General features: G+C 35.6%; 1 protein-coding gene across 1 annotated transcript in view; it reads right to left on the bottom strand.

Annotated features, from left to right (window-relative positions):
• LOC129244186 (protein grainyhead-like) overlaps nucleotides 1-21,086 on the bottom strand; it is a 226,443-nt gene that overhangs the window by 59,066 nt on the left and 146,291 nt on the right. The window contains exons 8-9 of the mRNA XM_054881799.1: nucleotides 16,883-16,994; nucleotides 12,567-12,661 (exon numbers count right to left, since the gene is read on the bottom strand). Of these exons, the coding sequence (XP_054737774.1) occupies nucleotides 12,567-12,661; nucleotides 16,883-16,994 (207 nt within the window). The remainder of the gene's footprint in view (nucleotides 1-12,566; nucleotides 12,662-16,882; nucleotides 16,995-21,086) is intronic.

Below are 21,086 nucleotides of genomic sequence, written 5' to 3'. Positions count from 1 at the left end.
GGAGGAGTGAAAATGGATATACATATATATGTATTAGTAGATTTGTATGAATATGCAAAGCTGATTTAGTGTGCAGCGATCACTTCTATATAGAATAATCGAAAAACGCAAAAAAATTAACCAACCAAGTAAAAAAAATTTTAGTGAAGTAAATAAAAAATAATAATAGGAAAAAATTATACTAGAAACTAGAAAAGCAAATACCGAAACAAATTCAGACGCACATTGTAAATCACAGCTGCATAGCAAAAGGCCAACAACTTAGATCGATTGCGTGCGTGCGTGCGCTTCACTTGCAACGTTTGCAGCCTGGCTCTCTGCTCGCCTACTGCTGCGACTGCTGAGTCTTAGTTTTCAATTTTACAAATTCTGTTAGCACTTTTCGTTACACTTGCAAATAGTAGTTTTATCTGCAAGTCAACAGAAGCAATGCATATTTGTTTTGGTTTAAATTTGTTTTTGTCTCGCCAGCCACCCGCCAAACGCGCACAAAGGCCTGCTCCACTGCTTAGATCGCTTCATTCAATCGGCGCGCAAAGATTAGATAATGACCTCATTCTGCCGCCAGCCGCCAGCCGCTGACATGACGAATGAACTAATGTAACTATTAGGTGCTTATCTCATGTGCACATACATATGTATGTACATATGTATGGGCATATACTTGCATAAGTATATGTTCGGCATGCCATTTTATATGCTGGCGAATCAATTTGTTTGCCTGCGTGCGTGTGTTTTATTAGTGTTGACTTTTCAGCCTCCAAATCTAATCAACAAACACAAGTAAGGCGTTGCAGAAATCTAAAAATCTACAACAAAAAAAAAGTGTTTGTTTGCCTCTGCATATCATGTCGATAAATTATTTAATTATTATTTAGCGCAACTAAGTCGTTCACTTAAAATGCAGCGATTATTGTATATTCAGCGCAAATACGTGTAGAAGCAGTTAATGGTAATGAATGTATTTAATTTAAATATTATGCCAGTAAGGGGCAATTTCAATTAGATTACTTTGTACAAAGGCAAGAGAAAATTATATCGAAGCCAAATTGCTTACTACAAATGCATATGCACTTCTGTATGTATTGGTGTTTATAACATGCTGCATAATGTTTCAAACTATAGTTGAGTTAATACGGTGCTGTAATATCCAGCATGCTTTGCTACACTCAATAAGTGGGGTAAAGCAATATTCTACAATTATTTTGTTTTTGCAAACTTAAAAAAATGTATTAATCTTTTGTACAAAGCGAGTTGGTAAATCATATTTTTGCATTTGCAATTAAGAGCAAAGGGTTGTTTTTAATACCCTTAGCTACTTTTGCCTGATCATAATAGGATTGCTTATGTTTAATTAATTGAAAGCATTTCTAAAGTTTTTCTATTTGACACACATTTTGGAGTTTCACCAACAAAAGTGATTAAAAATTTAACCAAATTTTTTTTATTCAAGTAAATTTTTAAATTAGTCAAAAAAAAAATAAATAATTGGTACGTATACTTCTGTTAGGTGTTTGGCCGAGCTCCTCCTGCTATTTGTGGTGTGCGTTTTGGTGACCTATAGTTTTAAGCCGGCAAATGGTTTTTATGAGGAGCTTTTTTAAGGCAGAAATACACTCTGAGATTTAGCTTTAAATTTTAAAATTAAATTTTTAAAGCTTAAGTGGCAATAGTTTTTGAAAATATTTCTGGACTAAAGTGACTTAAATATAGAAAGATAGTTTTTTTTGATTTAGTGTTTTTCTATAAGTGCCAATCATTAAAAAATATGACGGAACTAAAGTGTTCAAATACATTGATTTTGCTTCTTTACTTAATTTTTCTTTTTTTCGATCATAATATGTGGCGATTCACGGATTTAATAACTCTTTTGTAATGTTTTACTATTTTATGGCCGCCTTATTTTGGGCAATAAATGAAATGAAATGAAAATGGCCGCCTTATTCAAACATAATTTTGAACTCGATGCATACCATACAAAAAAAAAAAACTTATAAGACCAACGAATTTAGAAGAAGAATTTAGGTTTTTAATATTTAAACTTTTAATAAATGTTTTAAAAATAAAACAAAAATAAATTAAATTATTAAGAAAAGTAAAATCTATAGAAGGAAGAAAGCATAAGTCCAATTTTATTATATTTATTTAAAATGAACAAATATAGTTCTTGAGGTTAGTTTATTATTTGTACCTTAGCAATTTGTGCTGGATCCTACTTAAATTATAACTGGTTGAAGTCATCATGAGATTGATTTTTTTTATACTTATAATATTTTGATAAATTTTTGACTATTGAAAATTAATCGCACTTCTAAGGCATTCAGATTTCGAAAGTATTGCCCATACAATTTCGATTGGTCACAGCTGTGGGCCGGCCATTCTAAACTTGATATTTTGTTCGTTGCCAAAAACTCTTTTGTTGCTTTGAAAGCATGAACGGCTGCGTAGTCATGCTGGAAACCCACTCCTCACAAAAAAAGTAATAAGTACTTCGTCTAGAAGTTCTATATACCATAACACATGGGCTGAAAAGTCCCGAACCTAACACGTTGATGGCACTAGTTTTATTGCATTCATCTCTTTTTCAGTTAATATCAACCTTAAAAAGACAGCTATTAAAATTTGATAATATTCTTTTCGCTAGTTCGTGAGTTATTGCGCTAAGAGTATCGCTACTTTTGTTATGGACAAAACGATGGATCATAAAGAATTTCGTGTTTTAACTTTACACTGATTCTTGGTGGGGAAAAATACCGTTTAAATGAAGCAAAGGCTTGAAAAGTGCTATGGGGACTCCGCTCCATTAGAAACAACAATAAAACAATAGTTTGCTGGCTTCAAACGTAGTCGTAGACACACCGATGATGCATAACGCAGTGGACGTCCAAATAAGGCGGTAACACCAGAACTTCAGAAAAATCCACAAAATCATTTTGAATGATCAAAAAGTAAAGTTGTGTGAGTTAGCTGGCTTCGTAAAGATATCAAAAGAATGTTTTGGCTTTATATTACATGAGCATTTGACTATGAGAAGGCTCTGCTCTAAGCTCACGGTTGACCAAGAACAAGAACATGTTGATGATTCAGAACAATGGAAAAACTACAGGAATTGAACTTCGAACTGCTTCCATATTCACTTTATTTGCCATTTTTGGCTCCGACTACCGGCTGTGCGCAGAACTATGAAAATGCTCGGAAAATAAATACCTACGAACTGTAGAAAAACAAAACGAGCATGCGAGTACAGGCTTTGGGCATGAATGGTCCATATTTTCATATAATCTATCATTGCTTTGTCTGAGATATTTCTGATTCTTGAGAATTCGTCAGCAATTGCACGCTCTTATCAAAAATCGCGTATTAGCTCTGAAGTAAGGCACGCTGTTGTTCTACTGATTTTTGCCAGCGGAATTTATTTACATATAATACAAGTACTCAACTATAATATATGTATGTACTATATATCCCTGCAATAATAACCGACAGAGCGTCATATATGCGCACGTCATTGAGCTCAGTTTCTTGTTACCGAGCATTTCCGGATCAATAAATTTGCCAGCGCTTATCGATTTGCATGACAAAATAATTTGTAGTAAATGACAATGTCATAATAAGCAATTCTTCAGGTGAATTGAATGGCATGAGAAATCTAGGAAATGCAAAGCCAACCGAATGAATCAGCTTCGAAACAGTTTACGCTGAGTGACCAATCCCTAAAAGCTTCCAGCATGTAAATTTTCCGCACTCACTGGCGTTGGTGAGTGAGTGAACGCTTTCATTAACACACAGAGATATGCACACATGCATACATACATATATCCAAGTACAGCGACCTTCGACATAGCGACAGGTGAAAAATATTAATTAACAATTAACTGTTACATGTAATCAGATGTCTGCGTCCGTGTGAGAGTGTTTATACGAGTATGTATGAGGGCGTTGCATGCAACAATCACGCAAATGCAATGCAATTGCTTTCGCGTTCGCGTTCACGCTCGCAATTTGCATGACTTATAATTTACGCTAAATATTTTTTTATCTATTTAATTTTCATTTTAATCGAGTGTCATAATTGTGAGTTATAAATCGAATACTTGCAAGTGCCCACTGAAGACAAGGTAGGGCAGTGCAAGGCAGGGAGAGAGGAGCGCAAGAAGTCGCAGAGTAGCTCATATTTGCATGTGGATGCTCCGTGCCTGTATGTATGTATGTGCGAATGCACACATGCTTGCATATGTGGTGAGCAGCCTGTCTTTCGCTCGGTTTATGGAAATTTCGCGCCGCTGCGCTGTACAGTAGCTGCCGCTTCAACGGCTTTAGTGGCGATTAAAATACTCGTGCACTAATTGCTGCCGACGATTTGTCGACGATTACAATAACAAAACTAATAAAATGTGCACTGTAAAGAGACTGAAGAAAAATTGAACGAGACAAAACAATTTAATAATAAAAGTGAGAAGAAGAAGCAGAAAATAATTGTTAAGTATTTGTTAAATGAAAAGAAAATGCATGACGTAAGCACCACAGAATGCGTTCGAATTCGGATTCGCATTCACATGCATTGACGCATACATGGAAAAAGTGCATAAATACATAAATATGTATGTAGTAAGCGAACACTTGGCTGTGTGTACATATGTACGTACGCAATGTGTACATATGTACATTTACAGCTTTGGCGGCACTGCGGCCTTTTAGTCAGTAATTCGCTGGCGGCGCTTGGAGCGTGTGAAGTGGTCGACGGGGTCGTTGCTGCGCCAAACTCAGCAATTGGATAGCCAATCGAAGCGCAGGAAGTGGCGAATGATTTTATCGAATTTTTTTTAAGCGCAAAACATTTTTATTGACATTTTTTCGTGTGTTAAAGTGGTTAGCAAAAACAAAAAATGTATTTGATGTTGCCAGATGTGGTAGAGATGCGATCACATTTACAAAACGCGTATTTACTTGAACAGTTGTAAAGTCAATTTGTGAGTCAAGTGGAGTACCAGCCAGTGCTCACAGATAAGCCCAAATGGTTTAATTGCACAGTCGAAGACAAGAGAACATCTAAAGGGAATGTTAGGTATAAGCGGGAGCAAATTTTACCATAGCGAATAGTGCGACAGCTAACATCAAGACGCCATTGAGCTTTGCAGTTCGGGGACTCAATGGGAAGTGCCTTACTATGATTGGGAATTGCAGACAAATGGGCTGGGAGAATGAAATCAAATGAAAATAACTCAACTTTCTTAGAAAATGGAATTAGTTAAAATTTAGCAGATTGAATATAAAGAACGAAAAAGGAAAATTGTATATTCCTGCGGTTACTATATACTTTGCCTAGAAAATGTGAATGCATCTTTCAAATTTTGTATAGGAATTCCCTTGTTTGAGGCTTGCACTCTTACTCAAAGTCTTTTGTGCTTAATTCCCTTAACTCGCCATGAGAGAACCCACTTGGATGAAAATACAACATCTCGTCACTTATGATAACATTGCGAGAGCACACGGGAGCAGAACATGGTTTCCTCAGTTAATTTTTTTGGGTCCCTTTCCTCGAGGATCCGTTGTCTAGCTAGCTTATCCACCCAGAAATTTCCCGTACTGCCTCTGTGACCAGGAACCCAAATGAGTCTAATATCGAAGTACTAGGATGCAGTCGGAAGAGAAGTCTGGCAGCTTGAGACTAATTTAGAGCAGGCCAAAAACGAGCAACGGACTCTTTAGGCCGCCTGGCTGTCGGAGTAAATGTTTACCTTCCTAAGTAAGCAAACAAACAACTGCTTCTTTGATTGTGGCTACCTGAATTTGAGCTTGATGGGGAGAACCTCGCGAAATAACACCGAATTTTTTTCGTCGTTAATCATACAGCACAAAATGAATTTTTTACACGGTGTAAAGAATATAGAAGGTGTGGCCAACATCACACCATTATCCGGCTCTCAGCGATTTTGAGTTCACAGATATCAGCAGAGAATCGGTTTGTTTACAACAAGGTCGGCATAAACTGAGATGGTGTCGGTGATATACAAAAAAAAAAATCTAAATCAAATAATGACTGATTGCATTCAACTAATCTCACTTTACAAATTTTGTTTTGATTCCATTCACTTCTCTCTGGCAAATCTCATATGACGTAAAAGCCAAACTGCCAATTATGCTATCTATCAGTTTTGTAATCTATTATCCTTGGGTTTGGGATGTCGCTACTCATAAGGGGATGTTTCTAGCCACCAGTATATTTATAAAGTAATATTAATAAAAGGTTTCAACCATATGACGGTCTATGCAAACTCACCCTAACCTAAAACTAAATTAAAGTGTGTATTTTTGTGCTGCCAAAAATGTACGCTTGTCATATTTTACTGAATACTTTTCAATACAATTTTGCACATTTTTCGTTTTCATTCCAAACGTATCCACCTGGCCACCCTGCTGTGCGATATTATTGCGCCCCAAATAAATCGTCGCACTACAGCAATTAGCGTTAAAATATGCGCCGTTGATATACAATATTTATGTAATATTTTTGTGTTAATTTTATGGAAATTACATAAAACAAAGCACAAAAATAGAAAGCAACAAAAAAAAAAAAATAAAAAAAATACAGTGCAACGTGAATAGTCGCAATAAAAACGTATTAATATGCAATAATTTTTATATATTAACAGCAACAATACTGTAACACCAACCAACAATGCGAGAAGTTTAGTATTATTTAATAAACATACGCCACTATTTCTCCTCCGATCTATTGGCGAAAAATTCTAAATGCCTAACGAACTCATGATGTAAAAAGCAAGTAAACACAAAATGAGAACGTCCACGAGTTCGACAGCAATATGGAGAATGTGATTGAGCCTGCAAGTGCGACTAAGAACGAGCAGTGAAATAAATAAAGTTATTAAAGTTGAAAGCCATAAATAAAAACAAGCAGAAATTCCATTTATATTTCGTTACATTGATCAATTGCATTTTAGTGTTTTTTTTTTGTGCTAGGTAAAAATAAAAAGTATTTATTTTTTTAGCACATATTAAAATATTCGTGGCGACATTCTAATAATAAATGTTGCATTACTGCCTTCATTGTTGCCAACACTGATTTGCTTGCGCTTGCAAATTTGGTGTTGTCTTTTTAGAGACTTTTGTCTTAATACAGTTCACTTATTTTTTTGTTTTTTTTTGGTTCTCGTTTTTTCGTTAAAAAAATCTTGGTATTCTAAGCTCGTACAAAGAATTGCGCGCTCGCGCTACTCCATCAAATGGCCGACACATCTTTGTGCTAAGCCCAAATAAATACCTGCATATGTGTGCGAATGTATGCTCGTATGCATGAATTTGTATTTAAATACTTGTGCACGAGGGTACATACCTTGGTGTGTATGTCGTCATGTGTGCAGCGCCAACAATTGTTAGCCAACCAATTGCGCGGCACAAGAGAGATAGCAAGCGCACAAATATGGCGCTCAAATTATCGGACAGTCTCAGTCGCTCAACTGCTTACTTATTTACTTAGTCTAAGTCTGCTGGAATCGTGGCAATGCATATGTAAGTATGTATGTATGGATGTAGTTGCTGTGATTAAATTAGAATTTAAAGTTCGTGTTTTATTCAATTTTCTTGTGCGCTAACACACAAGTATACACGTGCACATACATATGCCTGTACACACATAAATACATAAATAAGACTTTTATACACAAATAAAGTCAAAACTTTGCCGTTGGTTGGCTTGTTTATGTGCATGCATATGTATGTTTCTTGAACGTAAAAAAAAATTAACAAATAAAATTGCATAAAAAACAGCAACAATTAACATTTTTCGTTACTGTGGCTAAATTATTCACCGTTTTTTTTTTTTTTGTTTTTGTTGTTTGATTTTTTAAATTTGCCTAATTTTTTCGTTGTATACGCCATTGCAAATTTCAGGTGCTAATTTGTGAAAAAGCCAAGGAATTTAAGAATATAAAAACACGCACATAAATATTATATATATGTGGGAACAGAGTTTCGAATTCTAATTCGCATACGGTGATTTTTTGGCACATAATAGCCAAATGAGTTTATCGATATGTCATCAAATGCACTTCTAACTCGTTAACCGAAAAAACTTGTTGGTAATTATGGAAATATTATCCACTAAAGTATAAAATATTCTTATGTTTTATGTTATGTTATATGGAAATGGTGAAGAGATTTGGATACAAAAGAGAACTGAATTGAAAAATACTTAAGAACCATGAGTTGGCAACCATATATGCTCATCTTTTATCGAGTACAGTGCCGTAACTGTACTTTTTGCGCTTGAATATATTTGTTGTGATATTCGTCTCACCAAGCACAAAGCACGAGGGAGGCTCAATAATAGTTTGGGGCTGTTTCTAGTTGAACGGTGTATAGCCAATTCACGGTATTGACGGTAATTTGGATGCGGTCAAGTACGTTCAGATACTTCTAAATGTAATGCTACCTTATGCGGTAGAGAATTTACCGGTGAATTGAAAATTTCAACAGCACAAAGATCCGAAGCACACTTCTTGTGTTGCAAAAAAGTTTTTCGAAGCGCTTATTTTGATTCTATACAGAAAGGTACTTGAAGCGGCAGGTCACGATATTTTGTACAAAAAATATTAGAAGTGGTTTTATTACCTCTGTGGTATTTTTTACCCAGTAGCGACGAACGCCGGGTTAACCGCAATTGAACACCTTACTTAAATCGGGAAAATTTCTTGTTATTTGCTGTATAAAAGTGCGTTAAGTCCCTTTCAGAGGGCAGTTAACTTAATATAGCTGGCCTAACAGAAAATTTAATATTAAAAGTGTCAGCAGTAGAAAGCTTTTTTCAGTTTACACACCAGGTAGATACCTATGAAATGAGACTTTCAGCTATTAGTCCATGGATGTCGCTAGGAGTATTTTAAAACCTTCCCAAATGTCTTGTTTTTTTGTCTGTCATCTTTCAACAATACTCAGTTCATTGTTTGTTACGTTTCATCTAACAATGCATTTTTGTCGCTCTTCAAAATGTCGAATTTCGTACCTTCAAACTACGATTTGCGGACATCGTTGATTTTCTGTTATTTATCAATTGAATAAAAACGCTTCTCAAGCTCATTAAATGCTTATAGAAGCTTATGGTGGACATGCTCTAAATAGAGCACAGTGCTTCAGGTGGATTGAAAAATTCCGAAGTGGTGATTTTAGCGTGGAGAACGAGGACCGTGGCCGGCCACCGAAAAAGTTTGAGTACGCCGAATTGCAAGCATTGTTGGATGAAGATGATGGTCAAACGCAAGAAATGATGGCAGAGCAGTTGGAAGTAACCCAAAAAACCATTTCCAAACGTTTGAAAGATATGGGCATGATTTTAAAAGTCGGAAGATGGGTGCCGCATGAACTGACTGAAAGGCAGCAAGAGAACCGAAAAACCACTTGTGAAATGCTGCTCTCCGGTTCAAAAGGAAGTCTTTTTTGCATCGACTCGTTGCGGGTGATGAAAAATGGGTGTATATGCCACAAGCCAAAAACAACGGCCAAACCAAATCGCTTTGGCCGCAAGGCAATGCTATGTGTTTTCTGGGATCAGCGTGGTATGATTTGGTACGAGCTATTAAAACCAGGTGAAACAGTTGACGGTGCATGCTAGCAACGTCAATTGGCCGATTTGAACAGCGCTATACACCGAAAACGCCCAGAATATGCCGATTGCCGTCACAAAGTAATTTTTCTTGATGACAATGCACCGCCACATCGAACAAGGGCGAACCGGGAATTGGTGGAGACGTATGACTGGGAACCGCTGGTGCATGCGGCTTACTATTCAGACTAGGCGCCTTCCGATTACTATTTGTTTGCATCGATGGGCCACGCCCTTTCCGAGCAGCGCTTCAATTCTCACGAAGAAGCCAAAAAATGGCTCGATGATTGGTTTGCGGCCAAAGACGGCCAATTCTTTTGACGCGGCATCAACAAATTGCCTGAGAGATGGGAAAAATGTGTCGCTAGCGATGGCTTTTATTTTGAAGATTAAATTTGTAACCATTTTTTGAAATTTGTAACCACGTTTGAAATTGAAAAAAAGTCTAATTTCATAGAAGGCTTTTTTCAGTTTACATAATTTCAGGTGCTGCTAGAGCCGGCGCCATAAACAAAATGGAGAGTTGTCTTTAAATGTCTTGAATTTTGTATCGCAGAAATTCCCTACTAAATATTACTTCTTTCTTAATTTTAGCATAATGTATGGGGTTTGTTTGAATGGATAAAAAATTAAAAAAGGAAAAGAAATTCAAAAATTAACAAGAGTTTTTAACTACTTCAAACTTGCTTTTTGTTATACTAAAATTTAATAGGCCATAAATTTACATGCAAACAAAAATTTTTAAAAATTCTGCCTAAAATCCGATGCACTCTGCTGAAATTTTTTTGGGATTTTTCAAATTTTGGAATAATTAAAATTTTTGGAATTTTCAAATTTTCTTATCAATTTTGAAACTTGGTTTTATAGGAGTTTTGTGAGAAAAAAAATTAACTTTTTTCTTAACTGGTCAAAATGTTGAGTGCTAAATATTTTTGATATTTTTGGAAATGAAAAGAGCTCTTAAGTGCACTTAAGTTTTTGACGGAAGTGGGCTACTAGTTAAGTTTAACAGACAAGGCTGGACCAATCTTACCTAACTCCCCATGTAAGGTTAGGAAAAAACCATAAAGCCTGCTTGAATTCATTAACAGTGCTTTAACAGAACATGGCAGCAGCATATGGGCTTAGCTAAATTTTTCTGTGGCCCAAAAACAACTCTCTATTGATACATATGCAAGTATGTATATATTTCCATTTCAACAAACTAACCACAAAAACCAATTCGCTGGGGAACGTCATGTTCACACACAGATGCAGTGAATAAAATAAAAAATAAATAAAGTGATGTGAAAAGTATGTTGCAAACGAAAAACTTCACCCACACTGGGAGTGCCATGGCGCGAACTAATATTTAAAGCGCGATTTGCCACTGGCCGATGCGCAGGTGCGCAGGCAAATTTAAAATGATTACAGAAGAGCTGCATTGCTATTGTTGTACTCATGGTTGTTTCTCAGAAATGTAGTTAGAGTGTTGCCTAAATCATTTGTTGTTCAAAGAGCTTTGTTTTTTGGTTTTTGGTAATAGGTTGCAATTTTGTTGCTGTTGTTACTTGACACGCATGTTATTTCACGCATAATATTTATTGAAAACTTGAGTTTGCCAGCTGCCAGTAATAAAAATGGACATTACACCAAAAAATAACTACCGCGAAATGCTATTATCGCCGCACTCCAACAATGATAGCAGCCCCCCATCACCGGCACCTCCGCTTTGAAACTCCTTTTGAAAACAATAAGAACAAGCAGCTGCAGGCAGCGCGCGGCGCAGGCGCAGTGGTGCTGGCGAAAAATTACTTTCAGCCCTGCGGCCGATTGTATACATAGGTAGTAGATAATAAAATAGCGGCATTAAAACAACTACAATCACAACAACAATAATTATAGTTAACGCTGCAATGGTAGCAATAACAACAACATCAGCAATAACAACCTAGTAATAACATCATTGCCGGTTCAGGTGGCAAGGATTTTTCCACTTGATTACGCTGGCTGCGCTCTCGGTGCGGTGCAGCTACAGCTACTTCAACTGCGCCGCACAATTTCGCAGACGGAAATTGAGATATTTTTTATAAGTTATGAGCATGCGCATGCTGCCACCTTAGTGTCGAGGCAGCGGATGCTGTTGTCATTGCAGTTGCTGGTGCATTCTTTTTTGTTTTTGGTCTGCTGGTTACAAAATGCGTGCATTTGTCGCACGATCTTTTGCACTTTTTCCACTTTTTCTACTGTTCGTGTTGTTGCGCTAGTTTTGTTTACGCGCATGTATGCGTGCTTTCGCAAAATTCGCAATTAAGCTTGATTAGGTTTAATCGGTTTTTGATATTTATGGGTTTTCATTATCATTAAATTCATTGGCTGCAAATTGTGCGGGACGACCACCAGGACCACGCCGTCAACACCACACTCACCACAACTTCACAATTGCACCATCGACTCCCAACTGGTAACCGCTTTTAATCACTTTGGCTACCGTACAGAGCAACCGAGAGTGGCAAATGTTTTCCGTATATTCTGCGGTACTGCAATTTCGCTGTAGAAGCCAACAACTTTGTCAACGTCCACAGCGTTTGGCTGCGACGGCGAATAATTGCAATGTGGCAGGGAGCAAGTAGCAGCAGCTGGAGCAGCAATAGTAATTATTCACTGTTGGCAACATGAACGCACTCCATTCTATTACCATGTGGATGCTGGTTATGATGGTGGTAGTGGTGCTGAAACGCCCCAGGATAATTTGTATGCCAGTTAATTGGTATTGCGGCCATTGATCAGCAGTTTGCTGCTTGGGGTGTGCGCGCGCACAGTGGCATTCGGTAGGCAACGGGCAGGTGTTGTCATGAAGGGACAGTTTCCGGTGCTGCTCCCAATTGAAAGCCAAGCTATTTAACTATTTTTCGCTGAAGCAATATGCGTTTGAGTGTAACTCTTTAGTTGTGTACGGGGTACTTACCTTGGCTGAACTCTCCAGTGGATTCCAATAGATGGCAATGGCATTGTGGGAGACCTCCTCGATGCAGCCAACTAGACCAACGGAATTTTTCGTGTCTACAAGTAAAATAAGAAAAGCGGAAATTATAGTAATAAGCTGTTAGTTAATAGCAAGTTAAATAGTGGAGAAGGAGAGGAAACATATAAAAATTTTATACCCAATGCTTGTATCCAAGTTTTAGCCAGATCGATATATTTCTGTGTGTTTGCTATTCGTTAGAATCAAGGAAGTCGAGTGATTCTCAAAAAAATTACTAAAAATAATTTAGTGTGTGGAAGTTCGCGCCTCAAAGATAAAGATAAAGATAAGGGTAAAGACGAAGATAAAGATAATGATAAAGATAAAGATAAAAATAAAGATAATGATAAAGATAAAAATTAAGATAAAGATAAAGATACAGATAAAGATAAAGATAAAAATAAAGATAAAGATAAAGATAAAGATAAAGATAATGATAAAGATAAAGATAAAAATAAAGATAAAGATAAAGATAAAGATAAAGATAAAGATAAAGATAAAGATAAAGATAAAGATAAAGATAAAGATTAAGATAAAGATAAAGATAAAGATAAAGATAAAGATAAAGATAAAGATAAAGATAAAGATAAAGATAAAGATAAAGATAAAGATAAAGATAAAGATAAAGATAAAGATAAAGATAAAGATAAAGATAAAGATAAAGATAAAGATAAAGATAAAGATAAAGATAAAGATAAAGATAAAGATAAAGATAAAGATAAAGATAAAGATAATGATATAGATAAAAATAAAGATAAAGATAAAGATAAAGATAAAGATAAAGATAAAGATAAAGATAAAGATAAAGATAAAGATAAAGATAAAGATAAAGATAAAGATAAAGACAAATGTGAGTATAAATACAAAGACAGATACACAGAGAGGGATAGCGATAAAGGCAAAGAGGCAAGTTGAATAAAAACATAGGTTGTTTTACAATAGAAATTATTGTTGCTGTCTAGCACGGACGATACTTGTTTGATTAAACCATAATTCGACGGATCCATCTGGCAACCCTGTATCTTTTGACAGAGACGTCAGATCGTTTGATGACATACCGGGTTGGAAGCGTCAGTCCAAGCAGATTTTTACCATGGAACAGTATACGCCACGCGAGCGCTCACAAATTGTTAAAATTTACATTCAACAAAAGAAGTCAATTGTGAAAACTCAACGTGCGCATAAAAAATTAAATAATGTGAAAAGTGCGCCTTCTAAGAACACCATTAAACGTTTGTACGAAAGGTTTCCGACTGGTGATGCTCTTTCTAATCCAAAGAAAAACCGACCAATGCGTCGCCAAGGACATCCCAAAATCGCCGTTCTGAGCAGTTGGGCATTTCTCGGACCACTTTACAACGAATTATCCGCATTGATTTGCATTTATTCCCGTGTAAGATTCAATTCACGCAAAGATTGTTGCCTGCGGACAAGCCTCGTCGATTGGAATGGGCCCAAAGAGTCATCGAAATCCATCGGGTCCGTCGAATATGGGCAACCCGTACTTTAGTTGTATATAATTCCAGCCTATATCCTTCGCTAGATGTTTGACAAGCTGCTGCATATTGATATAGTGTCGCGATTGGAGCGACCTATAGTTTTATGGCTTTTATGAGAATCTTTTTTGCGACAGAAGTGCACTCAGAGGTTTGCCTTTGCCTGTGTAAGGCCGACTGATGTTAGGAAAAAATCTTTTTATCATTTGATGTCTCATGTTGACAGTGGGTTTCATATCCAGGATCACCAAATGGTAGTCGAACATCAATAAAAAATAAATTTTGGCATATAAATTTTTAACTTGAAAATTTGATACCAACAGGCCGTTAGCTTCGTGAGTTTCGTTTAATAAAAATATCAATATGATGATATGAGCAATTAAAGAAAAGTCTGATTTCTAAATATTTTTTAATTGTTGTGTAGTCTATTCTAGTTGAAAGAAATGGAATCAAATGCACCCTGGGCAGCAGTATTTATTATATTTTTTTAACAACAGACAAGTCAATTTGAACACCAAATAAGTCATTTATTTGCTTATTGATTTTAAATTTCCAATTCCAATTTGTTACAGCACATACTTGGCCTGCTGAAGAATAGCCAACATTTGGGAAAAGAAAAAAACAGTCAAGAAACAGTTATGAAATTTAGCATTTACCGCTAAGTTATGAACTTATAGCTCATTAACTGCCGCAAGTTTACAAGCCACATGTGGCATAAATTGCATACACTCAACCACACACACACAAACACATCCACGCTTATAATCCGCAGGAGCATATGATTTGAAGGTGAGGGAGTGCAAGGTGCATAAATATTTTTTAACTATTAGTTTTTCGTATGAAAATTACAACATTTGTCAATTTAAACATTGTATATACTTGCTGCGGAGTCTGCGCTTGCTTCGGCTATAAGCAACAAAGGCAGCGAAAAGTTCGCGCATGCGCAGCACCCAATTAGCAACGCATATGAACTCTCTGGCAACGCAGCTGGTGGGCATGACAAATGGCATGAAAACTCCAACAACAATGCAGGCTGTTTGTGCATTGTACATGCCCATTTATGTGTGTGTGTGTATGTGTAAGTTGCCTACATGCCTGCGGACACAGAAAGACGCTTCATTCGAATATTCTAGCGACAGCCAGCCCGCAGCGTTACACCCCCAGCCCCAACTACTCGCACAGCATTAGCCAATATTCCATGTTTGTGTATGTGTACATATGTATGCACTTCTATGCTTGTGTGCTCACACATTCCAATGGCCAAACGATCAATTGGCCGGCTAAGTGGCCAGGCAGCGTAGTGGCGCTTATCAGCTGTAAAAAATCGTTATTGCATAGGTAAATACTTGCAGCTTGCAACATTTCACAATCAATAGTTAGAATTCAATAAAGTTTTGTAATTTACAGCAAATTAAGAAATAGAAGGGGAAAAGGGGGCAGAAGGCGAGGGTAGTAGTGACTCGTGGCTTTGCATTATGCATTTCTTCTTCTTCTTGTTTTGGCCAGCACTGATAAACATCAATGTTGCAAGTTGTTAATTTTTACTTTTAATGCCTATGCAATCGCATTTGTCCGGACAGCGCTACAACAACAATATAATGTAAAAACAACAGTTGTCTGCTGATGATAAATGTGCGTTGTTGTGAGTAAAAATGTTTATCTTTATTACAAGTGCTACGCGTTAGGCGCTGGTTCGTGTAAATTCTCAAGTTACACAGTTGCAAAAAGGACAAAAATGTCAGCAGATGTGCATATCGTATATGTACTAGGGTGACAAGGCCACCTTAACCCTATGGCTGAAGATGTTAAGAAAATTCATGCAGTTTGGGTGTTACCAAATAGCGCCTGCCTTCAAAAATACCGTTGATTTTTGAATTTTTTTTTTCGCTGAGGTGTCACATCCTTTCTTCCATTTAAAGTAAATGATCGAATTTTTTTATATGAAAGACATCAAAGAAAAAAAGGCCAAAAATTAAAAGTATTTTGTAGGCCATTGAAACTTGCGATTTTTACACTGAAATTCAATGGGCAATACCACTGGAAACTCAGAAAGATTCTGGAAATTCTGGTTAAAAACTTAAAAGTTTTGTGAACATTTTAAAAGTTTTGTACAAAGTTTGATACATTACGTCATAAAGTAGTATGAACTATGTTTTGCTAAAAAAATAGTGGTGTGCTTATAATTTTGTAACCGGGTATATATGGTAATGTAAGAAGTATATAAGAAGTCATAGGGGTAGAAGTAATAGTTGTTGGGGGTATTTATGGTAGAGGCAATTCAATATGAAAAATGCCAAAAATATCAGCTTTTACTATGCCAAATTCATTTTTTTGAATGGTGTTTTTAACATCGATTTTTTGTTTTGTAAAAGAATATTCTTACGTGCCTTAGAAAATAGGATGTGAATAAAATTATAATTTTCGGTGTAACCGCGTCCGATAAAACCTTTCCAACTGAAATAAGATGCAACGAGCAACAGACCCACCTCTAAATTTTCTTCAAGCAATTCCGAAAAAATAATAAAAGGATTATATTGAGGCTATTGTGGAAATAATAAACCACCACTCCTTCTCTGTCTTGATAGTTCTCCACAATTGGAGGGACTTTTAGTTTTATGCCGTTTTTTATGAGGAGTTTTTTCATGGTAAAGATACACTTTGCTTGCTGTGGAACTGCTGCTATTATAAAAAATCTTTTCTGTCACTTTGTGACATGTCCGGTGCTATATGCGTACTTCTACTTTTATAAATAGCTGAACTCACCTGCATCTAAAATGCGCTGCTTCACCGAATGCTGTCGACTATGCCAGAATTGCCAGGCTTTGATTTCATCATCAGGGCTCTTTTCTTCGCGGAATATCAGCATAATGACGCTCTGTAAAAGAAAAAGAAAATGTTTTTTAAAATATAGAATTTATAGAAAAGTTTTTGTGAGGTTAGCAGATGGTGGTTGCCACTCTCCACGAGAATGCAAAATAGTAAATAAAAAATATACTTAATGATTTGTACAATATATAACTTTTAAAGTTTATGTTAATATTTTGATTATATCAAGTCCGCCGCTCCTAGGCTTGACTAGTGAATTCAATGCTTTCTTTGAAGCATTCAGCATTTTTTTTTTGTTTTTCTAGGATAGCCTTATTTGATACGTCAAACGTCTAAAAATAATTTAAAATACTATAGCAGGAAAGCGATAGTGTTACTTTATTGCATATGGAACGTTACTGATGTCTCAAGATATGGATTGTGTACATATCACATTGCCTCAGTAAAAAAACAAGGAGAAAAATTAGACAATGCAGCCATTCAGTGTGGCTAAAAGCACACTTTGTTCTGATGATTAGTGTGAAAAACTCATGAAAAGCGTCTTAAGAAATATATGTAAGTATAAAGTTTCTTAATTTTTTTTTATAAACAAAAATTGTTAAAAATACTTCATTCAAGGTTATGCTAGATAGTATATAGTATATAGTTTAATTGGACTGCGGCCTCTGATGTTGCCTATACTTAAGGAGGGAGCCTGGTTTATGAGGTCTAAAAATTGCATCTCTTTGCGATTTTTTTTTTAAGGAAAAAACTAATTTAGCACTGCAAAGTTTTTTCTATCTTTTAATGAACATTTAAAAAGTATAAAAAATTTTTGTACTGGTTAAAATAATTTGAAAAAATTTTTTAACATAGAAATTAGTAGAGCGCTGCAACGCTGGAGTTTCCAACTGACGTACAAGATACAGCTCGTAATTATTACTTAAAGCAAAAAATTCAAAAGGATTTCTAATTATCATGATTTTTCATTCTAGACGAACTATGAAAACTGAGAGAAATTCCAAAATTTCAACTTTTTGGAGGTTTTAAAGAAAAAAATGCCTTTCTATACAAAAAAATTCACTTCAACTTGGTATAAAAATCTTGAAAAAATTTTGTTTATCTACATATTTTGTTAGTTCAAATAAAAGAAAATTTAATACTGAAGGGAACAAGCTATGATTCATTTCAAAAGGTTGATTAGTTTTTTTTCATTCATGTACGCTAATTCAAAGAAATCATAAAAATGAAAAGTCGAGAAAAGAAGATAAAGTTTGTACTATAGCTGTCCGGTTACAGCGTAACTACCTAACACTCGCCTTCCTTTGGATTTGTATCTACGGAAATATTGAGAATTAGGCTCTGTAACTTTGTGTGAATATTCTGAAATATATTAGGAATCGCTTAAAACGAAAAAAAAAATTGATTTTTTTGACCTTATAAACCAGGCTGCCCCCTTAAAGGCTGCAATCAATTTAAGCACTTCGTTGTTCTGAATACACCATTTCTTCTCGCAGGCAATTAATGAACGCTTGGTCAGAAAAGAATGTATCGAGACATTTTTTTCACATATTCGTAAAAAGAACAAAATTCAAAAAGAAATCCAAAGCCGTTCTTCCACAGTGATTTGGCTCGGCTGCCGAAGTGCCCTTTTGATCGAAAGTTGCAAATGATTTTATTCATTTCATCACACACGTATTCGACGTGGGATCATAGTAGTAAAAAGTGGAATGCTGCCCTCACATTGTAAATTAGTCACAATGAGTACTAGTAAACCATGCGTTGTTACGAGCAACTTTTAAAGCTGTGAACTGAAGGTTGTTAGCAGTAAAAATCATAAAAGCACGTGCAAGTTATTAAATTTACAGCTAGCGCCGTCCATGTGTGAATTCCGGCTTCCTCGTCCATAAAATTTAGTCTTGAAGAATTTAAACACTTTCATACGCCTCAATATGGTATAGAAGCATTTTTTTATATTTTTTGGCATAATACAAACAATTTTTTGATTAATTTTTAAAAATGAGTAAGTGATATTAATGTTGGCAATTCAGTAATACAAAATGCGTAAAAAATAAACTTGATATGGCATTCGAAAATAAATTACACAAATACAAAAGTTCGGCTAAAGGGGAAGCTGGCAAGAGAACTTTGCCTTGGCAAAAAATCACGTTGTTGATAGAGGCAGAAAAATTGTTGTCAGCTATGAAATGCATATGACTTTGGTTGATGAAAAAGTAGTAAATCTTATAACTAATACAAGTTCTACTCAAAGAATTTTTATCAACTACAAATATAAAATCTGATGCTTTCAAACCTAACCTTAAACCACTGGGAAATGACATCAGCCCACTACATGCAGGGATTCGAATATTTGAATAAGTTGCACACAAAATTTGTATGAATTCGGAGTAATAAAGTGGCAATTGAGAGAAACTTCAGATAGCAAAGTATTTCTAGTTCGTAAAGAAGAAGTTCAAAAACGGTTTTGGGCGCAAATGTGGCTTCATGTGGTGGAAAATCAAAGAATTGCCTCCTTTTTATTTGGAGAGCATTTAAAAATTTGGAATTCTTTTTTTCGATTACAAAATTTATTCTTAAAATTTTTATTAATTTTATAATTGTGTGGCTTTCTATTGCCCTATAAATGCCACAAAGTGTGAATATTTTTGCGAAAAAAACTGCCTTCTCAAACATAGAAAAGTACGTTTGACTTCTAATGTCAGCTATAGTTCACACACTTTTAGTGCACAGCTTACGAATTATAAAAAATTCAATAATTCCTGTTCCTGTTCAGAAGCCCAAAAAAAGTTGTACAGAAGAGATCGAATCGCCAAGAGTATAATACGAGAAATAATGACTGATATTGCCACTAATCGAAATCGCAGTACTTTGGAAAATTGTGCACACTCACTGCACTGAGAAAGAGTTTTGCTAAAGACGGCTGGCGAAATGTTCATACGTCCAAAATCAGTACAAATAGTGCCAAAATTATTATCAAGTTTTGAGATACCTCTAATATCAAAGACAAGCCGAAAAATCGAAGAAGGAAATCAAAATATTGAGGACAGATGCTAAGTTCATTAAAACCATATCTGTGTGAGATTTGGCGAAAAAAGCAAGAGCCAGCGCTGCAAAGATACAAACAGTAATGAAAAGGAATAATTTAAAATCCTATAGAAAACAGAAGATCCCAAAAAAGTGAGAGGCTGATGAAAGTTGAAGAGACAAGGCTGCGAAAATGTTGCAAACAATTGCTTAGCGACTCTATGAAATGCCATGAATGATGAAATTAACATCAAAATGGATTCTAGAACATTATCAGGTCCTCAGTACTACTTACACATGAATAGGAAGGTGATACAGTGATTGGGTCGGTATTATGCATAAAAGTGGAGAAATGTATGCGAGAAGATCCTAATATGGCGGGCTATTTGTACTTGTGTAATTAAATCCACCTCATCTCACACGTCTCTGTCGGCTGTTACGGCTGAAGTTTACAAAAAAAAAGTTCCTTAATCGCTGCTTTACACCATTTTATAAAAAATATAATACAATATTTCAACGATATTTTGGCCCCATTTAGTTACTGCGCATTGCGCCAATTCTACTTTAGGTTTATTGAAAAAGAAACACGCCAGTTATGTAGCAAACGAGAAGAACCTGCCAAAGGCTATAGAATTGAGGCTAATAGGGAGATATTGGGCGATTCCGAAGCGAAATCATAGGAAAGAAGACCAAGCTGATGATAATCATAAAGAGTTTAAAAGAGTTAAAAATGTCCCAAAGCAAACAATACTTGATGCGAGGGATAGAACGAAAAATTAGGCAGAAGTTAAGATAATTCTTTTTACTTAGATAAATAGATGTATGTATGTATATTTAACACTAAAAAATCTTTTGCTGTTTTTTTGTTTGTTCCATTCAGTTGCGAGTTACAGGGTGTTGACAATTGAAGTCAACAAAGATAAAATTCGGTACATTTTACAGTTTTTGTTAGATAAAGGAGAAAATGCATGCCAGGCCGCTGAAATTATGAATGATGTCTATGCTGCCGATTCTGTAACAGCTAATTACGTGCAATTTTAGTTTCGTTGATTCCGTTCAGGCATTTTCGATTAAAAAGAAATATCGAAAATGTTGATAAAATCATAGAAATAATTGG

The sequence above is a fragment of the Anastrepha obliqua genome, chromosome 4 (genome assembly GCF_027943255.1).
Source record: "Anastrepha obliqua isolate idAnaObli1 chromosome 4, idAnaObli1_1.0, whole genome shotgun sequence".
NCBI classification, from domain to species: Eukaryota; Metazoa; Arthropoda; class Insecta; order Diptera; family Tephritidae; genus Anastrepha; species Anastrepha obliqua.
This window is presented reverse-complemented; position numbering and strand designations above follow the sequence as displayed.